Source organism: Littorina saxatilis, linkage group LG16 (genome assembly GCF_037325665.1).
Source record: "Littorina saxatilis isolate snail1 linkage group LG16, US_GU_Lsax_2.0, whole genome shotgun sequence".
Classification (NCBI taxonomy): Eukaryota; Metazoa; Mollusca; class Gastropoda; order Littorinimorpha; family Littorinidae; genus Littorina; species Littorina saxatilis.
In genome coordinates this window covers 50,396,575-50,414,929 of record NC_090260.1, presented here as the reverse complement: position 1 = coordinate 50,414,929, position 18,355 = coordinate 50,396,575, and the positions used below count along the sequence as shown (strand labels likewise).

Here is an 18,355-nt window from a genome sequence, read left to right as displayed (position 1 = left end):
ACAGTGAATAGTGCAAGTGTCCAAGTAAATGAGATAATTTAAAGGCAGTTTGAGACACGTAAGCGTTGCGTATACACAAAACACAACGTAGAAAAGTATCAAATATAAGCTTGGACGTGCTTTCTTTTATTAAAGTGACTCTCCGCTGGCATTTAGCTTAGTCGGTATCGCGCGGGCCTTAAAACCAGTTAGTTGCTATCGGCGTGGGTTCGAACTCTGTGATTCCAAGAATCAACGTTTGCAAACTCTTTCAGTATTCATTTGTTCAGTGTATGAATTTAAAGTTACATTTTGCTCATGAATGCGATCGGGATGAACATTGACTTGATGTCAATGTTGCAGTCCAACCTGTAAGGACCTGGCCAGCAAATTCAGAAGATGCCAAGACAAAAAGCAAGCCGCGATGGAGTGCGTGGCCATCTTTGCTGATCCATCGCAAGCCGAGTGCCTGGCAACGTCTGACACGTCCCTGGCTGACTACTATTACGACTGTCTGACGTCAGTGTGTGATGGCGACACCTCCGCTGTGGATCCCATGAACAACTACATCAGTGACAACTGCGGTAAGCGCTTGTAACTAACACAAATCACTGGCGACTGTTTATTTACACTATAAACTCTAGCAATACAAGTCAATATAGAATGTATTCTGTAGTAGAAGCAATTTTATTTTGGAATATTATTATAGAAACACTTAAGACCGAACTGATATTTGGAGACACCGACATGTTTCCAGCATTATTACATTCTATGCTTCCCATCATAACAACAAACTAGGCAGATGCGTTTGAGAGCAGGTCTTTCTGATGAGGCTGTTGATTGTAATACCAAGTATATGCCTGGAAAGGGCATTCATTTCCCTACCTTATTCAAACAACAGAATGAGTTGACATGACGTAGTGTCTAGACAGTGCAAGGGCGGATCCAGGATCTTAAGGAAGGGGGGGCCCACCCACACTCTTTTGCACAAACTTGACGGCGTGAAGCGCCTGAATTGAGGGCATGAGGCGCCTGAATTGAGGGCGTGAAGCGCCAGAATTGAGGGCGTGAAGCGCCTGAATTGAGGGCATTAAGCGCCTGAATTGAGGGCATGGAGCGCCTGAATTGAGGGCATGAAGCGCCTGAATAGAGGGCATGTTTAATATATCGAAGTTTTAAGTCGAATTTTGGAAAGGACAGTTACATTACCCCCTTAACCAGATACATATGTAGTTGTACTTATCAATTTCAGATGCAGCTGTAACAAACTTGAAAATGAATCAGGAAGAAAAAGTAATGTTGATCGGGAAGATAGGCTATGCAGATGTTGTGACATGAATTCATTGGGTAATGAATTTCATTTTAAATTCGAATGTCCAGAATTCAGTGCACATTACATACATCCCTCCAAAGTATAATATGTACTCTATGTTTTCTCTTTGTAAGTTAGTGTCTGGAAGCAAAACTGTAAGCTTGACACGTGAAACTTGTGAGCGCGCGCATCATTCGGAACGTAATTTCCAGAATGCCATTTCCAGGGTCCCAACGTGTCAGAAGTTCGAGATAACACGTCATACTTGTCTGTGACGTCAAACGTAACTTTTTCGTAGATTTTGTTCCAGACTGAAAATGCACAGAGCTTCCTTCTTATTCAGTAAGTGTGAGCATATTCCTTTTCTTTCAAGTGTTTTATGACTTTTCGTTGTGGATTTTGTGATTACAGAGATAAGTTGCAAATTGACTATGAGTCGCAGCGGTAATCATCAACCTTGTTTGGGTCTTTGAGAGTGAATGGTTACAATCCACGTTTCACCTGAAAGCTCAAACCCATTCACCACCTCGATTTGTTACATGGGGAACATGAGATTTATTTCCCAGCTGGTTATGAATGAAAACTCGTGAAAATGATGACAAAGGTGTATATTTGGTTGTATCTCAGTGATAACTGGGTGGCAACGTGTAGGTATGCAAGTGCGGTAATTATAATCCCAGCGAAGCTGGAGGTATCCCACAAACGCATACTAAGATCGACTAAAGAAATGTTCTTCCCGATAATACATAATAAATAGTCCGTGATCTGATCGAAAAACCATGTACAGATTATACTTTTAGCGTCACAAAGAGCATGTTATGCGCTAACCTGGAGAGAAGAACAGAGAGTATTCCATTCCACAAACATTGACTCGTCAACAGCGTTTAATAGCAATGTATTACCTTAAACGGCTTAGGCAACAACAAAAAAATGTCTGTTTCCGGTAACCCGACCGACCCTAGTTTTTTAGGCCCGACCCTAATCTTTTTTTTGGATCGTCTGAAAAAAATAAACCGCATCCAAAATAGGGGAGGGGTTCACTAGTCCGAGGGTTCACTAGTCCGAGGGTTCACTAGTCCGAGGGTCCACTAGTCCGAGGGTCCACTAGTCCGAGGGTTCACTAGTCCGAGGGTTCACAAGTCCGAGTGTTCACTAGTTCGAGGGTTCACTAGTCCCAGAGGAAGTAATCGTCAATCAACGACTTCAATTCTTCTTCTTCCGCATCGAAAATGTTACCTGCTTTGCAAGAATTCAGCAGAAACGCTAATCTTTTCTCCATTTTTGCAGTCAATCGCAACCATAGATCTATGATCGCAACATACGAACACAAGCGGTACTTCCCCTTAAAGGTCCTTGTCTATATTTGTATACCGAAATCGCCATTTGACCATTAACATGCAGAGTCTATTATCTACATTTATCAACAATACACCCCCTTTCGATCAGGAAAGACGAAGCCAGTGTAGCCGTTTGAAAATTCATTGTAGTATTCCAGCGTAGTACTCATAGTAGGATATCCTTATTTGGAAAATGCCAAGCGCAAAACTCCTCTCAAATCCCGTGCATTTCGTGCGTTTAAAAAAAAAAGCGTGGACAGCGCTCCAGTGTTGTTTATGCCTGGCGCTGGTGGACAATATTCACGTTTTTGGCCAAAAACACACTTTAGAGTACTGGTCGAGGCCCGGAAATGATTTTGTGATGTAAAAAGCTTTGTAAACAATAATAATTAGTCTTGGCAGTGTCAAGATCCATTTAACACCAGGTTTTTGCGTGTGTGAGTGCGTGTGCGCTTGTGCCTTGTAAGCTACTGTAGCGGCCAACTATTCAGATTACATTCAAGCCTGTAAACAAATACTAAACTTATAGAGTTGTGTAGAGGCATTTATGATTGTCTAAAAACCGGGCTATACCACTCCATAACATCTTTTTTGTTTGGCCAAATCTTTTTTTCGCCAAATCTTTTATGGCAGAAGTTTGGCCCAAACTCCCGTTTTAGCTAAGAAAAACAGTTTTGACCAAAACTTTTACATAGAAAGTTTTGCCCCCAAAAAGTTATTGCCAAATCTATTTTATGTGGCCAAATGTGTGGGGTTTTTTGGCCAAAAAAGTGAATATTGTCCACCAGCGCCAAGCATAGTTGTTGCTGCACTCCCAAAATTGACCTACATTGGTATATTCAATGTATCTCTAAAGAGGTTCCCGCGGGTTATCTACCATTTTGTCAGATCCGGTCACATTTTTCAAGTGACAAGGGAAGCAATGCTAGACAATCTTTGACTTGCGCAGAATCCTCTTGCGCAATACTATTCATGTGCTTCCTGTCGTTCTCCGAGTAAGCTAAGCATACAACTTTCAGAGCCACACGAGAAGGAATCTCAAAAGGTAAACTTCTTCAAGTCGTTTAAGATGGCAACTTGGATCGCTGTTGGCTCCAGGGGAAGAGGTCGTGTACTGATACACAGAGACCATAAGTATCAACTGAATAAAAAACATCAAACCACCATGTTTTGGCGCTGTTGGCTCCAGGGGAAGAGGTCGTGTACTGATACACAGAGACCATAAGTATCAACTGAATAAAAAACATCAAACCACCATGTTTTGGTGCTGTTGGCGAAAGACGTGTAGGTCCAATGTCACAACTAATCTGTTTGATCCTGAGGAAGAAAATCCTCAAATAAGGATAATTGACCACTCACCAGGAAATGGGAGATAATTGACCAGGAAATGGGACACAATCATCATTTTGACGTAGATCAGATCAAAATGGACAAGTTTCTGAACGACGCAAAACAGAAAATCAGAGACAATCCCACAAAGCCTAACAAAAGAGTTTATGATGAACAAGTCGCCGCAGCTCACCAAGCAGTCGGACAAGGAGGGGGAGACAGGCCTCCTATGGTTCCGGACTTCGTTTCCATCAGGTCTCAGATGTCTAGAACTAAGACTGAGAACCTTCCGGAAATTCCTGCAGAAGTTGAAGAAGTACAATTCCTTGGACCATGGCAAGAAACTTGGCGCGGATCTAGATTCATGCTCCAACAAAACAATGACTGGGGCACAGCTATCTTCGGCACACATGAAAACATTAGAAAGTTGACGGAGTGCAACATGTTATACATAGATGCCACGTTCAAGACGTGTCCTCGACCATACAGCCAAATGCTGGTGATTCAAGGCGATTACCGTGGGCGCGTTTTACCATTTCTCACAGTGCTGATGACCAACAAAACGATTAGAGACTACCGGCAGATCCTGCAAGCAGTCAAGCGTAAAGCAGTGCTGCGCTTGACAGGGCACACTTGGGAGCCTGCATCCATTGTTATGGATTTCGAGCAAGCACTCATAACTGCAGTGGAGACAGACCTGCCCTACACCCGGACGGAACTCTGCTACTTCCATTTCAACCAGTCTTTATGGCGCAGCATCCAAGAACTCACAGGAGCCTATAAAAGAGATGAAAATCTCAAGGAAATACTCCGCAAAGTCATGGCTCTAGGATTTCTACCAGTGGCCCTGGTGAGGAACAACTTTACATTATTGCGGAATTTACCTGGTACCCGAAGGAAGATCTATCAGTACCCTGCCTTGTTTGACTTCTTCAATTCTGTTCATAACACTTACATTGTTGGTCAATTTCCCCCTCCTGTCTGGAATGTTTACGAAAGGAACATGGATTGCCGAACGAACAACAACGCTGAGTCTTTTCATCGCTCGTGGAATAACAGAGTAGGCGTACGGCATCCCAACCTCTGGATATTCGTCAGACATCTAAAAGACCTCCAGGCATCGACTGAAAGCGGTATCCTCAGCATGGACAGGGGAGGTCACCCAACAAGACGTCAGCGACGATGGCGTCTCATGGAAGGACGACTCCTGGCCCTGAAAGAAGAGTATCGTCGTGGTGTTCGTGACGTGGACAGTTATTGGCGGGATGTGAGCCATCTGGTGCATCACTACTGATCGAGGTTCTATCTTGTCAACAACAACAACGAGAATCTTTAATTCCCGAAGCAAGGTTATACCGTGAAATCAAAAGTCACACCCAGCAGTTTTCATTTCTCATGATTACTATTTCAACTGACAAGGGGTTTCCTTTTTTCATTTTATGCATTTAAAACTGGATAGTCATGCGTCTTGTATGCGTATGTGTGCATTTGTTGTGTGTTTGTGTATGTGTTTGTTTGATTGTGTTTTTTTTTCTTCACTGCTGTGGAAACCCCATCTCAGACTATTTTCCCCAAGAAACTTAGTTATTTTCATTCCAAAAGACATTTTTTATTTTTTTTATTTGATTTTTAATTTGTGAATGAACAAAGGATATTCAATTTGATTTGTTTTTATTTTGTGTGTGTATGTGTGCGTGGATGTGCGTGTGCGTGCGTGCGTGCGTGCGTGCGTGTGTTTTTCACGGGAGGCACCCGCTATTGCCGCGGCCCGTTATTGCCGCGGCCCGTTATTGCCGCAACCCGCTATTGCCGCAACCCGTTATTGCCGCAACCCGCTATTGCCGCAACCCGTTATTGCCGCAACCCGCTATTGCCGCAACCCGCTATTGCCGCAACCCGTTATTGCCGCAACCCGCTATTGCCGCAACCCGTTATTGCCGCGGAACTTTGTTTGTTCTTTTTACATTTAGTCAAGTTTTGACTAAATGTTTTAACATAGAGGGGGAATCGAGACGAGGGTCGTGGTGTGTGTGTGTGCGCTGTATCACCATTTTCACCTCTTTTATGGTATCTATGACCATCACAAATCAGCTTTCCCTCCTCTGTCACCCGCGCAAATGGAAGTCTGTCTGTCATTCATGATAGCCTACCACGTCATCGGAAAAAACCGGTAGAAATGACGTTGAGCATGGAACAAACCCTCACAGTTCTGGCGTGTGTTGACAAAACCGAGTAAGTCCACTGAAACGTTTTTTTTTATTGTATGAGTCCTCTGACAAGAGTTTTGAAACTATCATTATACGAAAATTAGGAACCCCTTTGACTTACTTTGTTTTGCCAAAACATTCATGCAACAGCATACTTAAAAAAGTTGTTTTTGGTTGTGGACTTACTTGTTCATATTTGCTTATTTTAAGCACTCTAAAAAGTAGAAATGACCACAAAAGATGCGCATTGATTTGGTTTTGTTGACGAACGAAAAATATCTTCTTTTTTTTAAATGGACTTACTCGGTTTTGTCAGCACACGGCTGTTACGCGTGATTGTTCTGAAAAGTGACTATTACATGATTGTTCTGAAACTCTACTATTTATTTCATCGTAAACATGTAAGCCCTCATACGTGATTGTTCTGAAAGCTTACTAATTTACATGATTGTTCTGAAACTCTACTAAAGGCAAACTTGCTTCACCCGTGAAATGTCAGATATGGAACAATATGTATACCCCAGCCCAACGAAGTTGGAAGGGGGTATACTGGATTCACTTTGTCCATCTGTCTGTGTGTATGACTGTATGTATATATGGAACAATATTTTGATACAATGATACTAAATCTTAAGTGATATTGATATTTATACCCCCTCCCAATGAATACAAACTCAACAAGTAATACGTTTCATACATTGAACATGTCTTCTTTATTGTTCTCAACTCAAAATTCAAATTAAATCTCCAAAGACAAAAATTATTTATAATCTTCAAAAATGTAATTATTCTTCTTGAGTATTCCCAACTCAAAATTCTAATTACAGGTTTAAAGGGACACATAGAAACTTTTGATTTTCCCTCTTTGCCATGCTTAGGGGAAAATGGAAGCTAATTTTTGCCCCTTTAAAGACGAAAGGCACAACAAATAATTTTCACAAATGAAACTTTTTTATGAACTAAAAATTCAAGTGGAGAGGGGATGAGAGACGTGAAGAGATGGCCGGGGTTGCGATATGGGTGGGGAGTCTGGGCTATAAAGTTCTTGCACGCGAGACAATATACTTTTTTTTTGTGTGTGTGTGGGGGGGGGGGGGGGGGTATATTGTTTATCAACTCTCTCTCTCTCACTCTCTCTCTCTCTCTCTCGCACTATCTCTCTCTCTCTCTCTCTCTCTCTCTCTCTCTCTCTCTCTCTCTCTCTCTCTCTCTCTCTCTCTCTCTCTCTCTCTCTGTGAATATGTTTGTCATCCTAAATATTGGGGGGGGGGGGCAAAAAGACATGCTTGCCCCCCCCCCCCACCCACCCAAGGAACAGCAGCTGCCCCCCCCCCCCCCAACCCCCCAGTTTCCGACGCCAGTGCACTGAGTACATACGCACACACACACCACACATACACATGTTACGCGTGATTGTTCTGAAAAGTGACTATTACATGATTGTTCTGAAAGTCTACTATTTATTTCATTGTAATCATGTAAGCCCTCATACGTGATTGTTCTGAAAGCTTACTAATTTACATGATTGTTCTGAAACTCTACTAAAGGTAAACTTGCTTCACCCGTGAAATGTAGTCAGATATGGAACAATAATAATGTATACCCCTACCCCTGGTGGTTGCTGTGTAATAAATAAAAAAAAGTGTCACTGAAAACAGATGTGCTAATAAATTTAGCTTTCATGTGTGTGTATGTGTGGTGTGTGTGCGTATGTACTCAGTGCACTGGCGTCGGAAACGGGGGGGGGGGGAGCTGTTCCCGGGGGGGGGGGGGGGGAGGAAACATGTATTTTTGCCCCCCCCCCCCTAACATTTAGGATGACACAAATATTCAGAGAGAAAGAGAGAGAGAGAGAGAGAGAGAGAGAGAGAGAGAGAGAGAGAGAGAGAGAGAGAGAGAGAGAGAGAGAGAGTGAGAGAGAGAGAGAGAGTTGATAAACAAAATACTCCCCCCCCAAACACACACAAAGAAGTATATTGTCTCGCGTGCAAGAACTTTATAGCCCAGACTCCCCACACATTTCGCAACCCCGGACATCTCCTCACGTCTCTCATCCCCTCTCCACTTGAATTTTTAGTTCATAAAAAAAAGTTTAATTTGTAAACATTATTTGTTGTGCCTTTCATCTTTAAAGGGGCAAAAAGTAGCTTCCATTTTCCCTCTTTGCCAAGCCTTTCGATCCATTTTGGTGACCTCGCCACCTAAGCATGGCAAAGAGGAAAATTCAAAAGTTTCTATGTGTCCCTTTGAACCTGTAACTTGAATTTTGAGTTGGGAATACTCAAGAAGAATCATTGCATTTTTGAAGATTATACACTGCCGAACTAAAGTTAAGGGCCGGCCTCTGATTTGCGCAGCTTTCCGTTGTTATTTTTTTATGCCAACACTGCATGACGAAAAAATGGCCAACTTGGATTTTCCAGAAGCCTGTCTCACTGCTGCACGTGCCTGACCTTGTTTTGCACGCATTGCAGTTCAGCAACACCGGTTTTAGGGGCAGTGAAAAGGTTGTCAAAACACCATAATTTCCTATAAAATTTGCTCGACTTTAGCTGAAGAAGCAGTATTGCAGTCGGTGTTTGGCATTGTGCAGGAGAAAACCATGCCTATACTGAAAACTCCTCAACGAAAGTTGCACAGGAATGGGTATTTAGGGGCGCGCACCAGAGCTCCGAGTAAGCATGCCTCCAAGAACGAAACTGACAACATTGGATCGAGGACGGGCGCTGGGATGGCTGCAGGACGGCGTGTCTGGCAGATAAGTTTCCAGACGGCTAGGAGTGAGCCACTCTGTTATTCAGCGGCTCCACCAACGCTTCCAGACTACCGGAAGTGCTGTTGAGCGACCTCGGTCTGGGCGCCCAAGATGTACAGATCGATGCCTGTGTCCAGGAACATGACAGGTATGGAGGCAGTTCAGTTATGGTGTGGGCTGGCTTCCATCTGCACGGGAGGACCCCCCTGTACCGTATTAGAGGCAATCTTACCGGCGTGCGGTACAGGGATGAAATCGTGAGGCCTCAAATCATCCCTACACTGCAAGCCATGGGTGCCGGCGCTATGCTCAAGGCGATAACGCGACCCCTCATTGCGCTAGGGTGGTCCAAGATGTTTTGCAGCGTCAGCAGATTGTGAGGATGAACTGGCCAGCCCGATCCCCCGACTTGGCGCCCATAGAACACCTCTGGTACATCATTGGGCGCCGGGTGAGGGACAATCACCCCCCACCTGCTGATGTGGACCAGCTCTTCCGATTCCTGCAGCAGGAGTGGACGGCAATCCCTCAACAGATGCTCCAGAATCATGTACACTCAATGCGCTCACGGATCGGTGAATGCCTTGCAGCCCGGGGTGGCCACACCCGTTACTGAACTTCAACAAACTGACAGAACTTTCTTGCCACTTTTCGAAAGGGGGGTGGGGTACTTCCGACGGTTGCTGCGCCAATGAAATTTCTTTGTTGGTGATTTTGTTTACATGACTCGAACGGTTACATGTCGTATTAAAACATTTCAAGGGTTGAAGGTGTTGCTTTGATTTGTTGTGTTATGAGAGATGATTCTTCTTCTGGCCCTTAACTTTAGTTCGGCAGTGTATATAATTTTTGTCTTTGAACATTTAATTTCAATTTTGAGTTGAGAACAATAAAGAAGACATGTTGAATGTTTGAAACGTATTACTTTTTCAGTTTGTATTCATTGGTCGGGGGTTCATTGTATCAAAATAGTGTTCCATTTACATACAGACATTCACACAGACAGACGGACAAAGTGAATCCAGTATACCCCCTCCAACTTCATTTGGCTTGGGTATAAATATCAATATCACTTAAGATTTAGTATCATTGTATCAAAATATTGTTCCATATATACATACAGACATACACACAGACAGATGGACAAAGTGAATCCAGTATACCCCCCTCCAACTTCGTTGGGCAGGGGTATACATATTGTTCCATATCTGACAACATTTCACGGGTGAAGCAAGTTTACCTTTAGTAGAGTTTCAGAACAATCATGTACATTAGTAAGCTTTTAGAACAATCACGTATGAGGACTTACATGATTACGATGAAATAAATAGTAGACTTTCAGAACAATCATGTAATAGTCACTTTTCAGAACAATCACGCGTAACATACACACACATGAAAGCTAAATCTATTAGCACATCTCTGTTTTCAATGACACTTGTTTTTTTATATTTAGTCAAGTTTTGACTAAATATTTTAACATCGAGGGGGAATCGAAACGAGGGTCGTGGTGTATGTGCGTGTGTGTGTGTGTGTGTCTGTCTGTGTGTGTGAGTGTGTGTAGAGCGATTCAGAGAAAACTACCGGAGTGATCTTCATGAAATTTAACATGAGAGCTCCTGGGTATGATATCCACAGACAATTTGTTTTTTTGATAAATGTCTGATGACGTCATATCCGGCTTTTTCTGAAAGTTGAGGCACCACTGTCACGCCCTCATTTTTCAACCAAATTGGTTGAAATGTTGGGTAAGTAATCTTCGACGGAGCCCGGACTTCGGTATTGCATTTCAGCTTGGTGGCTTAAAAATTAATTAATGACTTTGGTCATTAAAAATCTGAAAATTGTAAAAAAAAATAAAAATGTATAAAACGATCCAAATTTACGTTTATCTTATTCTCCATCATTTGCTGATTCCAAAAACATGTAAATATGTTATATTCGGATTAAAAACAAGCTCTGAAAATTAAATATATACAAATTATTATCAACATTAAATTGTCCAAATCAATTTAAAAACACTTTCATCTTATTCCTTGTCAGTTCCTGATTCCAAAAACATATAGATATGATATGTTTGGATTAAAAACACGCTCAGAAAGTTAAAACAAAGAGAGGTACAGAAAAGCGTGCTATCCTTCTTAGCGCAACTACTACCCCGATCTTCTTGTCAATTTCACTGCCTTTGCCATGAGCGGTGGACTGACGATGCTACGAGTATACGGTCTTGCTGAAAAATGGCATTGCGTTCAGTTTCATTCTGTGAGTTCGACAGCTACTTGACTAAATGTTGTATTTTCGCCTTACGCGACTTGTTTTTTATTACACAGCAACCTCCAGAATTTTGTATATGAATTATTCAAATGGTTTGATAAAGTGTCAGTTGATATGATCAAACCTCCCCCATCCCCTACACCTAAAAAAAGGGAGTGGAGAGACGGATCAACTCAAACACACATCTGAAGCTGTCGCGCACACAGAAGACGGATCAACTCGAACACACTTCGTTGGGCAGGGGTATACATATTGTTCCATATCTGACTACATTTCACGGGTGAAGCAAGTTTACCTTTAGTAGAGTTTCAGAACAATCATGTAAATTAGTAAGCTTTCAGAACAAACACGTATGAGGGCTTACATGATTACGATGAAATAAATAATAGACTTTCAGAACAATCATGCAATAGTCACTTTTCAGAACAATCACGCGTAACACACGGCAGAGTTACCAACTCTGTTGTTTGATGGCATCTAACTGGCGCACATTTTTTTCTAACAAAACCGGAATCAGGGGATCTTTCTTGCGGGAAAGTTCCGCGGCAATAGCGGGTTGCGGCAATAACGGGTTGCGGCAATAGCGGGTTGCGGCAATAACGGGCCGCGGCAACAACGGGCCGCGGCAATAGCGAGTTGTAACCGTTTTTTCACTGCTGTGGGAACCAAATCGAAGAATATTCTCATAAAAACACTGAGTTGTTTTCATTCCAAAAGACAATTTTTGATTTTTTGATTTGATTTTTAATTTGTGAATGAACAAAGGATATTCAATTTGATTTGTTTCTATTTTGTGTGTGTATGTGTGCGTGGATGTGCGTGTGCGTGCGTGCGTGCGTGCGAGTGTTTTTCACTGCTGTGGGAACCAAATCGAAGAATATTCTCACAAAAACACTGTGTTGTTTTCATTCCAAAAGACAATTTTTTGATTTTTTGATTTGATTTTTAATTTGTGAATGAACAAAGGATATTTAATTTGATTTGTTTTTATTTTGTGTGTGTATGTGTGCGTGGATGTGCGGGTGCGTGCGTGCGTGTGTTTTTCACTGCTGTGGGAACCTAATCGAAGAATATTCTCATAAAAACACTGTGTTGTTTTCATTCCAAAAGACATTTGTTTTAATTTTTTTTATTTGATTTTTAATTTGTGAATGAACAAAGGATATTCAATTTGATTAGTTTTTATTTTGTGTGTGTATGTGTGCGTGGATGTGCGTGTGCGTGCGTACGTGCGTGCGTGTGTTTGTCACTGTTGTGGGAACCAAATCGAAGAATGTTCTCATAAAAACACTGAGTTGTTTTCATTCAAAAAGATAATGTGGTGTTTTATATTTTGACTGAAGAAATCTCAGACTATTTCCCCCAATAAACTTAGTAATTTATATTTTGGTTGAAGAAAGGATATTAAATTTATCAGGATACCGCCCTATTACACACACACACACACACACACACACACACACACACACACACACACACACACACACACACACACACACACAGACACAGACACACACCCGTCGCGATATAAATAGAGTTGTTTGCGCTCAAACAGCAGACGACAGAAGGGAGGTAAGCTCAAAGTACTGTTGGGAGTAAAGGGTCGTCACTCGTGTTACTTCCTTTCAAAATGGATGCACGCAGTGGTGGTCGCCACCCGCTAGCTGTAAAGCTTGATAAATGTTGTCATGAAAAGGATGGGGTGAAAATTATCAGTACCTAACCCTTTGGTGCTATTGATGTTTGAAATGTTAATTTTTTCCATTGTTTTTTTTTAAAGGAATAAAAATAAGTCTCTCAATATTGTTTGTCTAGTCACAGAATGAGGTGTGTGTGTGTTTGTGTGTGTGTGTGTGTGTGTGTGTGTGTGTGTGTGTGTGTGTGTGTGAGAGAGAGAGAGAGAGAGAGAGAGAGAGAGAGAGAGAGAGAGGGGGAGAGAGAGAGAGAGAGAGAGAGAGAGAGAGAGAGAGTATAAAACAACAGCTTGCCTAATATTTATTGAATACTTTAAAACAAACTAAAAAAGTTACAGCTATAAATTCCTGAACAATAATCTTAGTTATGTTGTGCAAAAACAGGGATTAATGAGAAGAAATGAACTGTGAAACATCATAGAGAGGGGAGAAAAAAAAAGAAAGAAAAAAAAGAAGAACAAATTGGAGAAAAAAAAGCCGACCTACCGACCCTATTTTTTCACCCTATGTTACCGTAAACAGACTTTTTGTTGGCCTTATGAATGTGTAGCTCTCCTTAAGCGAAACCGCTTCCGTGTATGGCCTATCGTCCGTCGGCGAATTTGTAACCAAAACCCTCGTACTGAGCCTTCTCCGTTCTGCACTGACGGAAGAAGCGCGTCGACCTCATCAGTCTTCCATCGTGTTGAAATCCTCCAAATCTCAGTCGAGTAATACTTGACGACCTCGTCGTCAAAACATCTGGTAGGGAAAAGGCGGTCAATTCTCCGTTGTTCTAAGAGCCCTCCTGTACAACGCAGAACAGGCACGTTGACATCAACTCCTAGACGAGAAACCCACGACCTTATCGTGTCAAAGCATATATGCCAAACGGGCAGTTACAATCACAATGCGTCTCTCCTAGCTGGTCAAAAACATCACGTGACTCCAGCAACCAATCAGCTATCGTCAAAGTATAGCGCAATTTACTTTGACTTGCCAAGCCAGCAGAATTTATCATGTGAAAATCTTGTACACAATATTACACCTCACACCCAGTCCAGACGTGGAGGTAACCGAAATTCTCGTGCTTTCCTAGTCAGCAATAGCCATTTGACAGTTGCGATAAGCACAGGCGCTTTGCATCGCAATTTCCGAAGGGCACCCTACAGAGAGTTTCTTCCTCAATCAATGTCACAAAACCGTGACAGTATGTATGCATGTAGGTATGTCTGTGGTCGAAATTTTAACATTTGACTAAACACCGAAATAATAATAATTTCACTTGGTTATTTTCCAATCACCATCTTCAAAGTATTAAAGCAAGGATCAACATTTTGTCTGCATGTGTGTAGTTAAAGTGTGTAGTTAAAGTGTGTAGTTAAAGTGTGTAGTTAAAGTGTGTAGTTAAATTGTGCAGTTAAAGTGTGTAGTTAAAGTGTGTAGTTAAAGTGTGTAGTTAAAGTGTGTATCCAAAGAAAACGGGTGGTGGGGGGTTTGCGGGGGGTTTGCGGGGGATAAAAGCAGGTGACTGGTTTGTGTCGTGTGTGGTATGGAGACCAGGTCAGGGGTCAAGATCAGGTCACGTCGCGTGAAGGATTGTGGTATAGATTCACTTTTCAGTTCTCACCGAGCTGCATTCGAAGACGATTTCACATTGTTCGGTTTCTTAGCTCAAGAATAATAGATAAAGAAGATAGTACCAAAGGAGATTTCCAACAGTCTGATCTGCACAGCGTGTTTCCAGTGTGAGCGAAGGAAGAGCTGTCGAAAGCGCAGTGTCGATCTGGGAGTCGTGTCCCCGGTAAGTAAAGACAGATCTATATAATTATAGTGTCTCCCACTCTTACAGCGTGTCACGAAAGCTTACGGATAATCCGTTTTGTTTAATTTCTTTCTATTTCAGCAGACACGGATATCAAAAACAGTGCTAGGCAGTCACCTCTAGTGAAATGAGTTGATCTAAACTGTCTGTAATGTTTGGATGTGTTTGTTCTTGGTTTCTTTGTTTGTGTGTTTGTTTGTTTGCTAAACGCCTAGCTGACCACGAAGGGCCATATCAGGGCGGTGCTGCTTTGACATTTAACGTGCGCCACACACAAGACAGAAGTCGCAGCACAGGCTCCATGTCTCACCCAGTCACATTATTCTGACACCGGACCAATCAGTCCTAGCACTAACCTCATAATGCCAGACGCCAGGCGGAGCAGCCACTTGATTGCCAATGTTAAAGTCTTAGGTATGTGACCCGGCCGGGGTTCGAACCCACGACCTCCCGATCACGGGCGGACGCCTTACCACTAGGCCAACCGTGCCGGTTTGTTCTTGGTTCGATTTATGTGAATTTCAAGACTTGCAGTAGAGTCTTAAGTTTACTCTGCCCGTATAAAAATGTCCACCATTTCTTTGAACATGCAGATATAAGGACACGGAATGAATCTGTTCTCAAAGTCAAAATGATTACGATTTTGCCTCAGTTTCAAAACATGCACTGTCATGGTTCTGTCTGTAAATGTTGGTGCCTTCCAACAACTTCCTTAAATTTGAAAGACAGTTTTTTGAAGGCTATATCTGCCTAGATCTGTATCGCGTTTCATTCCAGACTCCTTCTCTTTGAATGTGCTGTTTGCTGTTTACGCACTATCATGATTCGCTAATGTCTGTAACGCTTGGTAAACTTACCCTGCAACAGCTTCCTTGGCTTTGTTGGCATTTTCTTTCAAGGTAGCACAACGTAAGATTAGGTTCTTTTGGACAGCAGGTAGAATGCGAGTTTTTGAGACAACGACAGTCGTGCAAAGAAAGCTTGCTGTGGATGTTTGTTCTACAGGGGTGGACGAGGGGGGAAGGGCACAGGGGGCACGTGCCCCCCCCCCCCCCCGAAAAAAAAAAAGAAGAAGAAAAAAAAGGATTTTTCTATGCTGATTCTATGACCATTTCTAAGTTCAAATGGCACCAGATGGCATCATTTTGCTTCTTTGGGCAAAACATTTTTCCGGGGCCGGGGGGGCATGCCCCCGGACCCCCCTAGCTTCGCGCCCATCACATTCACTTTCGATTCAAAGTGCCCCCCCCCCCTCTTACAAAGCAACTGATCCGCCCCTGTTCTACATAATGGCACATGTGATTCTGCACACCCAAACGTTTTTGCACAAATTTGAAGGCGCGAAGGCCTGAATTGAGGGTGCAAAGCGCCCGAACATGCTAGGGTGGTCTGGGGGCATGCCCCCCCCCCGGATTTTTTTTCCAAGGAAGCAAAATGCTGTAACCTAGGGCCACCTGAGCTCAGAAACTGTCATTTAATCATTTCTCTCTCTCTCTCTCTCTCTCTCTCTCTCTCTCTCTCTCTCTCTCTCTCTCTCTCTCTCTCTCTCTCTCTCTCTCTCTCTCTCTCTTTCTCTCTCTCTCTCCCCTAAATCCACCACTGGAGAGTACCTCAATTGCTCTTCAAAATGGTCTGTGAATGGTTTTAAGAACCAGGCTGCTGCAGTCTGTTAACATGTTTCGCATGTTGAATGGTTCCCATGCTGCATAAGTAAAGTGGTTTGTATAACCCGACTATTCACTATCAAAACAATGTTTATATGTGTGTAGGTTGTAGTCATCACAACTAATCGCATTTTGCCTTTTGTTTCAGAAAGGAGGATAAGTAACAAGATCGACGCAGCCTCAGCCACATGAAGACTTCCGAATTTAGATCCACTCGGTATGGTGACAAGTCTTGATGAAAAGTATAAGACTGAGGACAGCAGTGGAAAAAGTGGCCACGTGGCAGGTACCTATTGCTTAGTGTCTGCAGTGCAAAAGGCAAGTAAGCTGATGGTAGATTTCCAAATGAGCACAGCACCCGCAGATCTACTGCTGATTTACGACGGGCAAGCTACAATCCAGGGCAGAGAACACTGCAGCTTTGTAATCCAACTCTTCGTTTGTTTCAGGAAAGGACGTCTTTACAAATTAACATTACATCTCTCTGATACAAAAACATAATGCATAGTGTACCACAGGAACATCCCGATAATTGAGTGGGACAGGATTTAAGCAATTCCCAGGGCTGCAGTGATCAGGTCCATGCTGCACTTTTCAGTGAAAGCGTGCCGATGTTTCTGCAGTGTGTACGTCCATGTTGTGGCATTATTAGCGTCCGAAATACCTTCTCGATGACCCGTGATCGCCATCTTTGGGTATGAAACAAGGTGACACGTTTCGCTTGAGTATACAAAATGGTTGCAAATAACGTGTTTGGTATTGACATGAACGGGTTAAGCATTTGCAATGGAGTTTGGCACATATGATATATGCATGCGTCTAAAAAAAAGTTGTATGCCAAGTTTTGCGTTCGTCATCCAACCAGTAGGACGTCATTAACTGGTTAAGTATTTACCTTAAAGCCTACCGCTAAATTGGACAGAGCGAATCTATGACGTTGCTATCCGCGGAACATGTTTAGAAAGAATGATCCAAACAAAATGATCAAATGTGATTTTCGCGGATACTGTTTGGCGTGTCTGGCCCAATTTATAATAGCCATTAAAACTACTCTCATATTACATCGAGGCAAAGTCACAGATGCCTGAGCCAATCAGAAGAGGCCTTAAAATGGCCCGGGCCGGGACGGACACGGGTCAACGTTATGTGCAGACTCGGAGACGGTATCCATGTTCCACCCCCATCTCACCACTGTGGCACGTACAAAACAGACCTCACACACACACACACACCTGGGTAGCGCGACTATGTTGCTGCTAGCTTTTTACTAGAAGGTAGGGACCCAGATGTATAAGCGATGGGACAATACTGTAATGAAAATGACATCGACAAAAAAGTATGAAACGAAAAGAAATGATGTGTGTGTGTTGTTCAGTACCCTGGCTGGAAAGATCGTGTGCCTCTGACGCGGACTGTCCTGACGGCATCCACGCTGAGTGTTTCAAGGGCAAGTGTCTGTGTACTCTCGGCTACTACTACTCCAATGGACAGGCCGTCTGTGTGGACAGTGAGTGTTTGTCGTGGGCAGATGTGTTTTGCTGGGTGGACATGTGTGGTTTGGCGGATGTGTGTTGTTTGGATTTGTTTATGTTGGCTGGAATATCTTATGCTGTTGGGTAGATGCATGTAGTAGGGTGGACTTCTGTTGTTTTTAATTGTAATGTTTTGGGGTAGATCCGTCGTTCGGTAGAAGAGTTGAGTAGATGTGTGTTGTTAGGTAGATGTGTGTTGTTAGGTAGATGTGTGTTATTAGGTAGATGTGTGTTGTTAGGTGGATGTGTGTTCTTAGGTAGATGTATGTTGTTAGGTAGATGTGTGTTATTAGGTAGATGTGTGTTGTTAGGTAGATGTGTGTTGTTGGGTAGATGTGTGTTATTAGGTAGATGTGTGCTGTTAGGTAGATGTGTGTCATTAGGTAGATGTGTGTTATTAGGTAGATGTGTGTTGTTAGGTAGATGTATGTTGTTAGGTAGATATGCGTTGTTAGGTAGATGTGTGTT

At 42.7% G+C, this 18,355-nt stretch overlaps 1 protein-coding gene across 1 annotated transcript in view; it reads left to right on the top strand.

Moving 5' to 3' along the window:
* The first annotated feature begins 346 nt into the window (after window positions 1–346).
* Window positions 347–18,355, top strand: part of LOC138951204 (uncharacterized) — a 336,181-nt gene continuing 318,172 nt past the window's right edge. Inside the window, exon 1 of the mRNA XM_070322860.1 lies at window positions 347–563. Within this exon, the coding sequence (XP_070178961.1) occupies window positions 404–563 (160 nt within the window). The 5' untranslated portion in view covers window positions 347–403. The remainder of the gene's footprint in view (window positions 564–18,355) is intronic.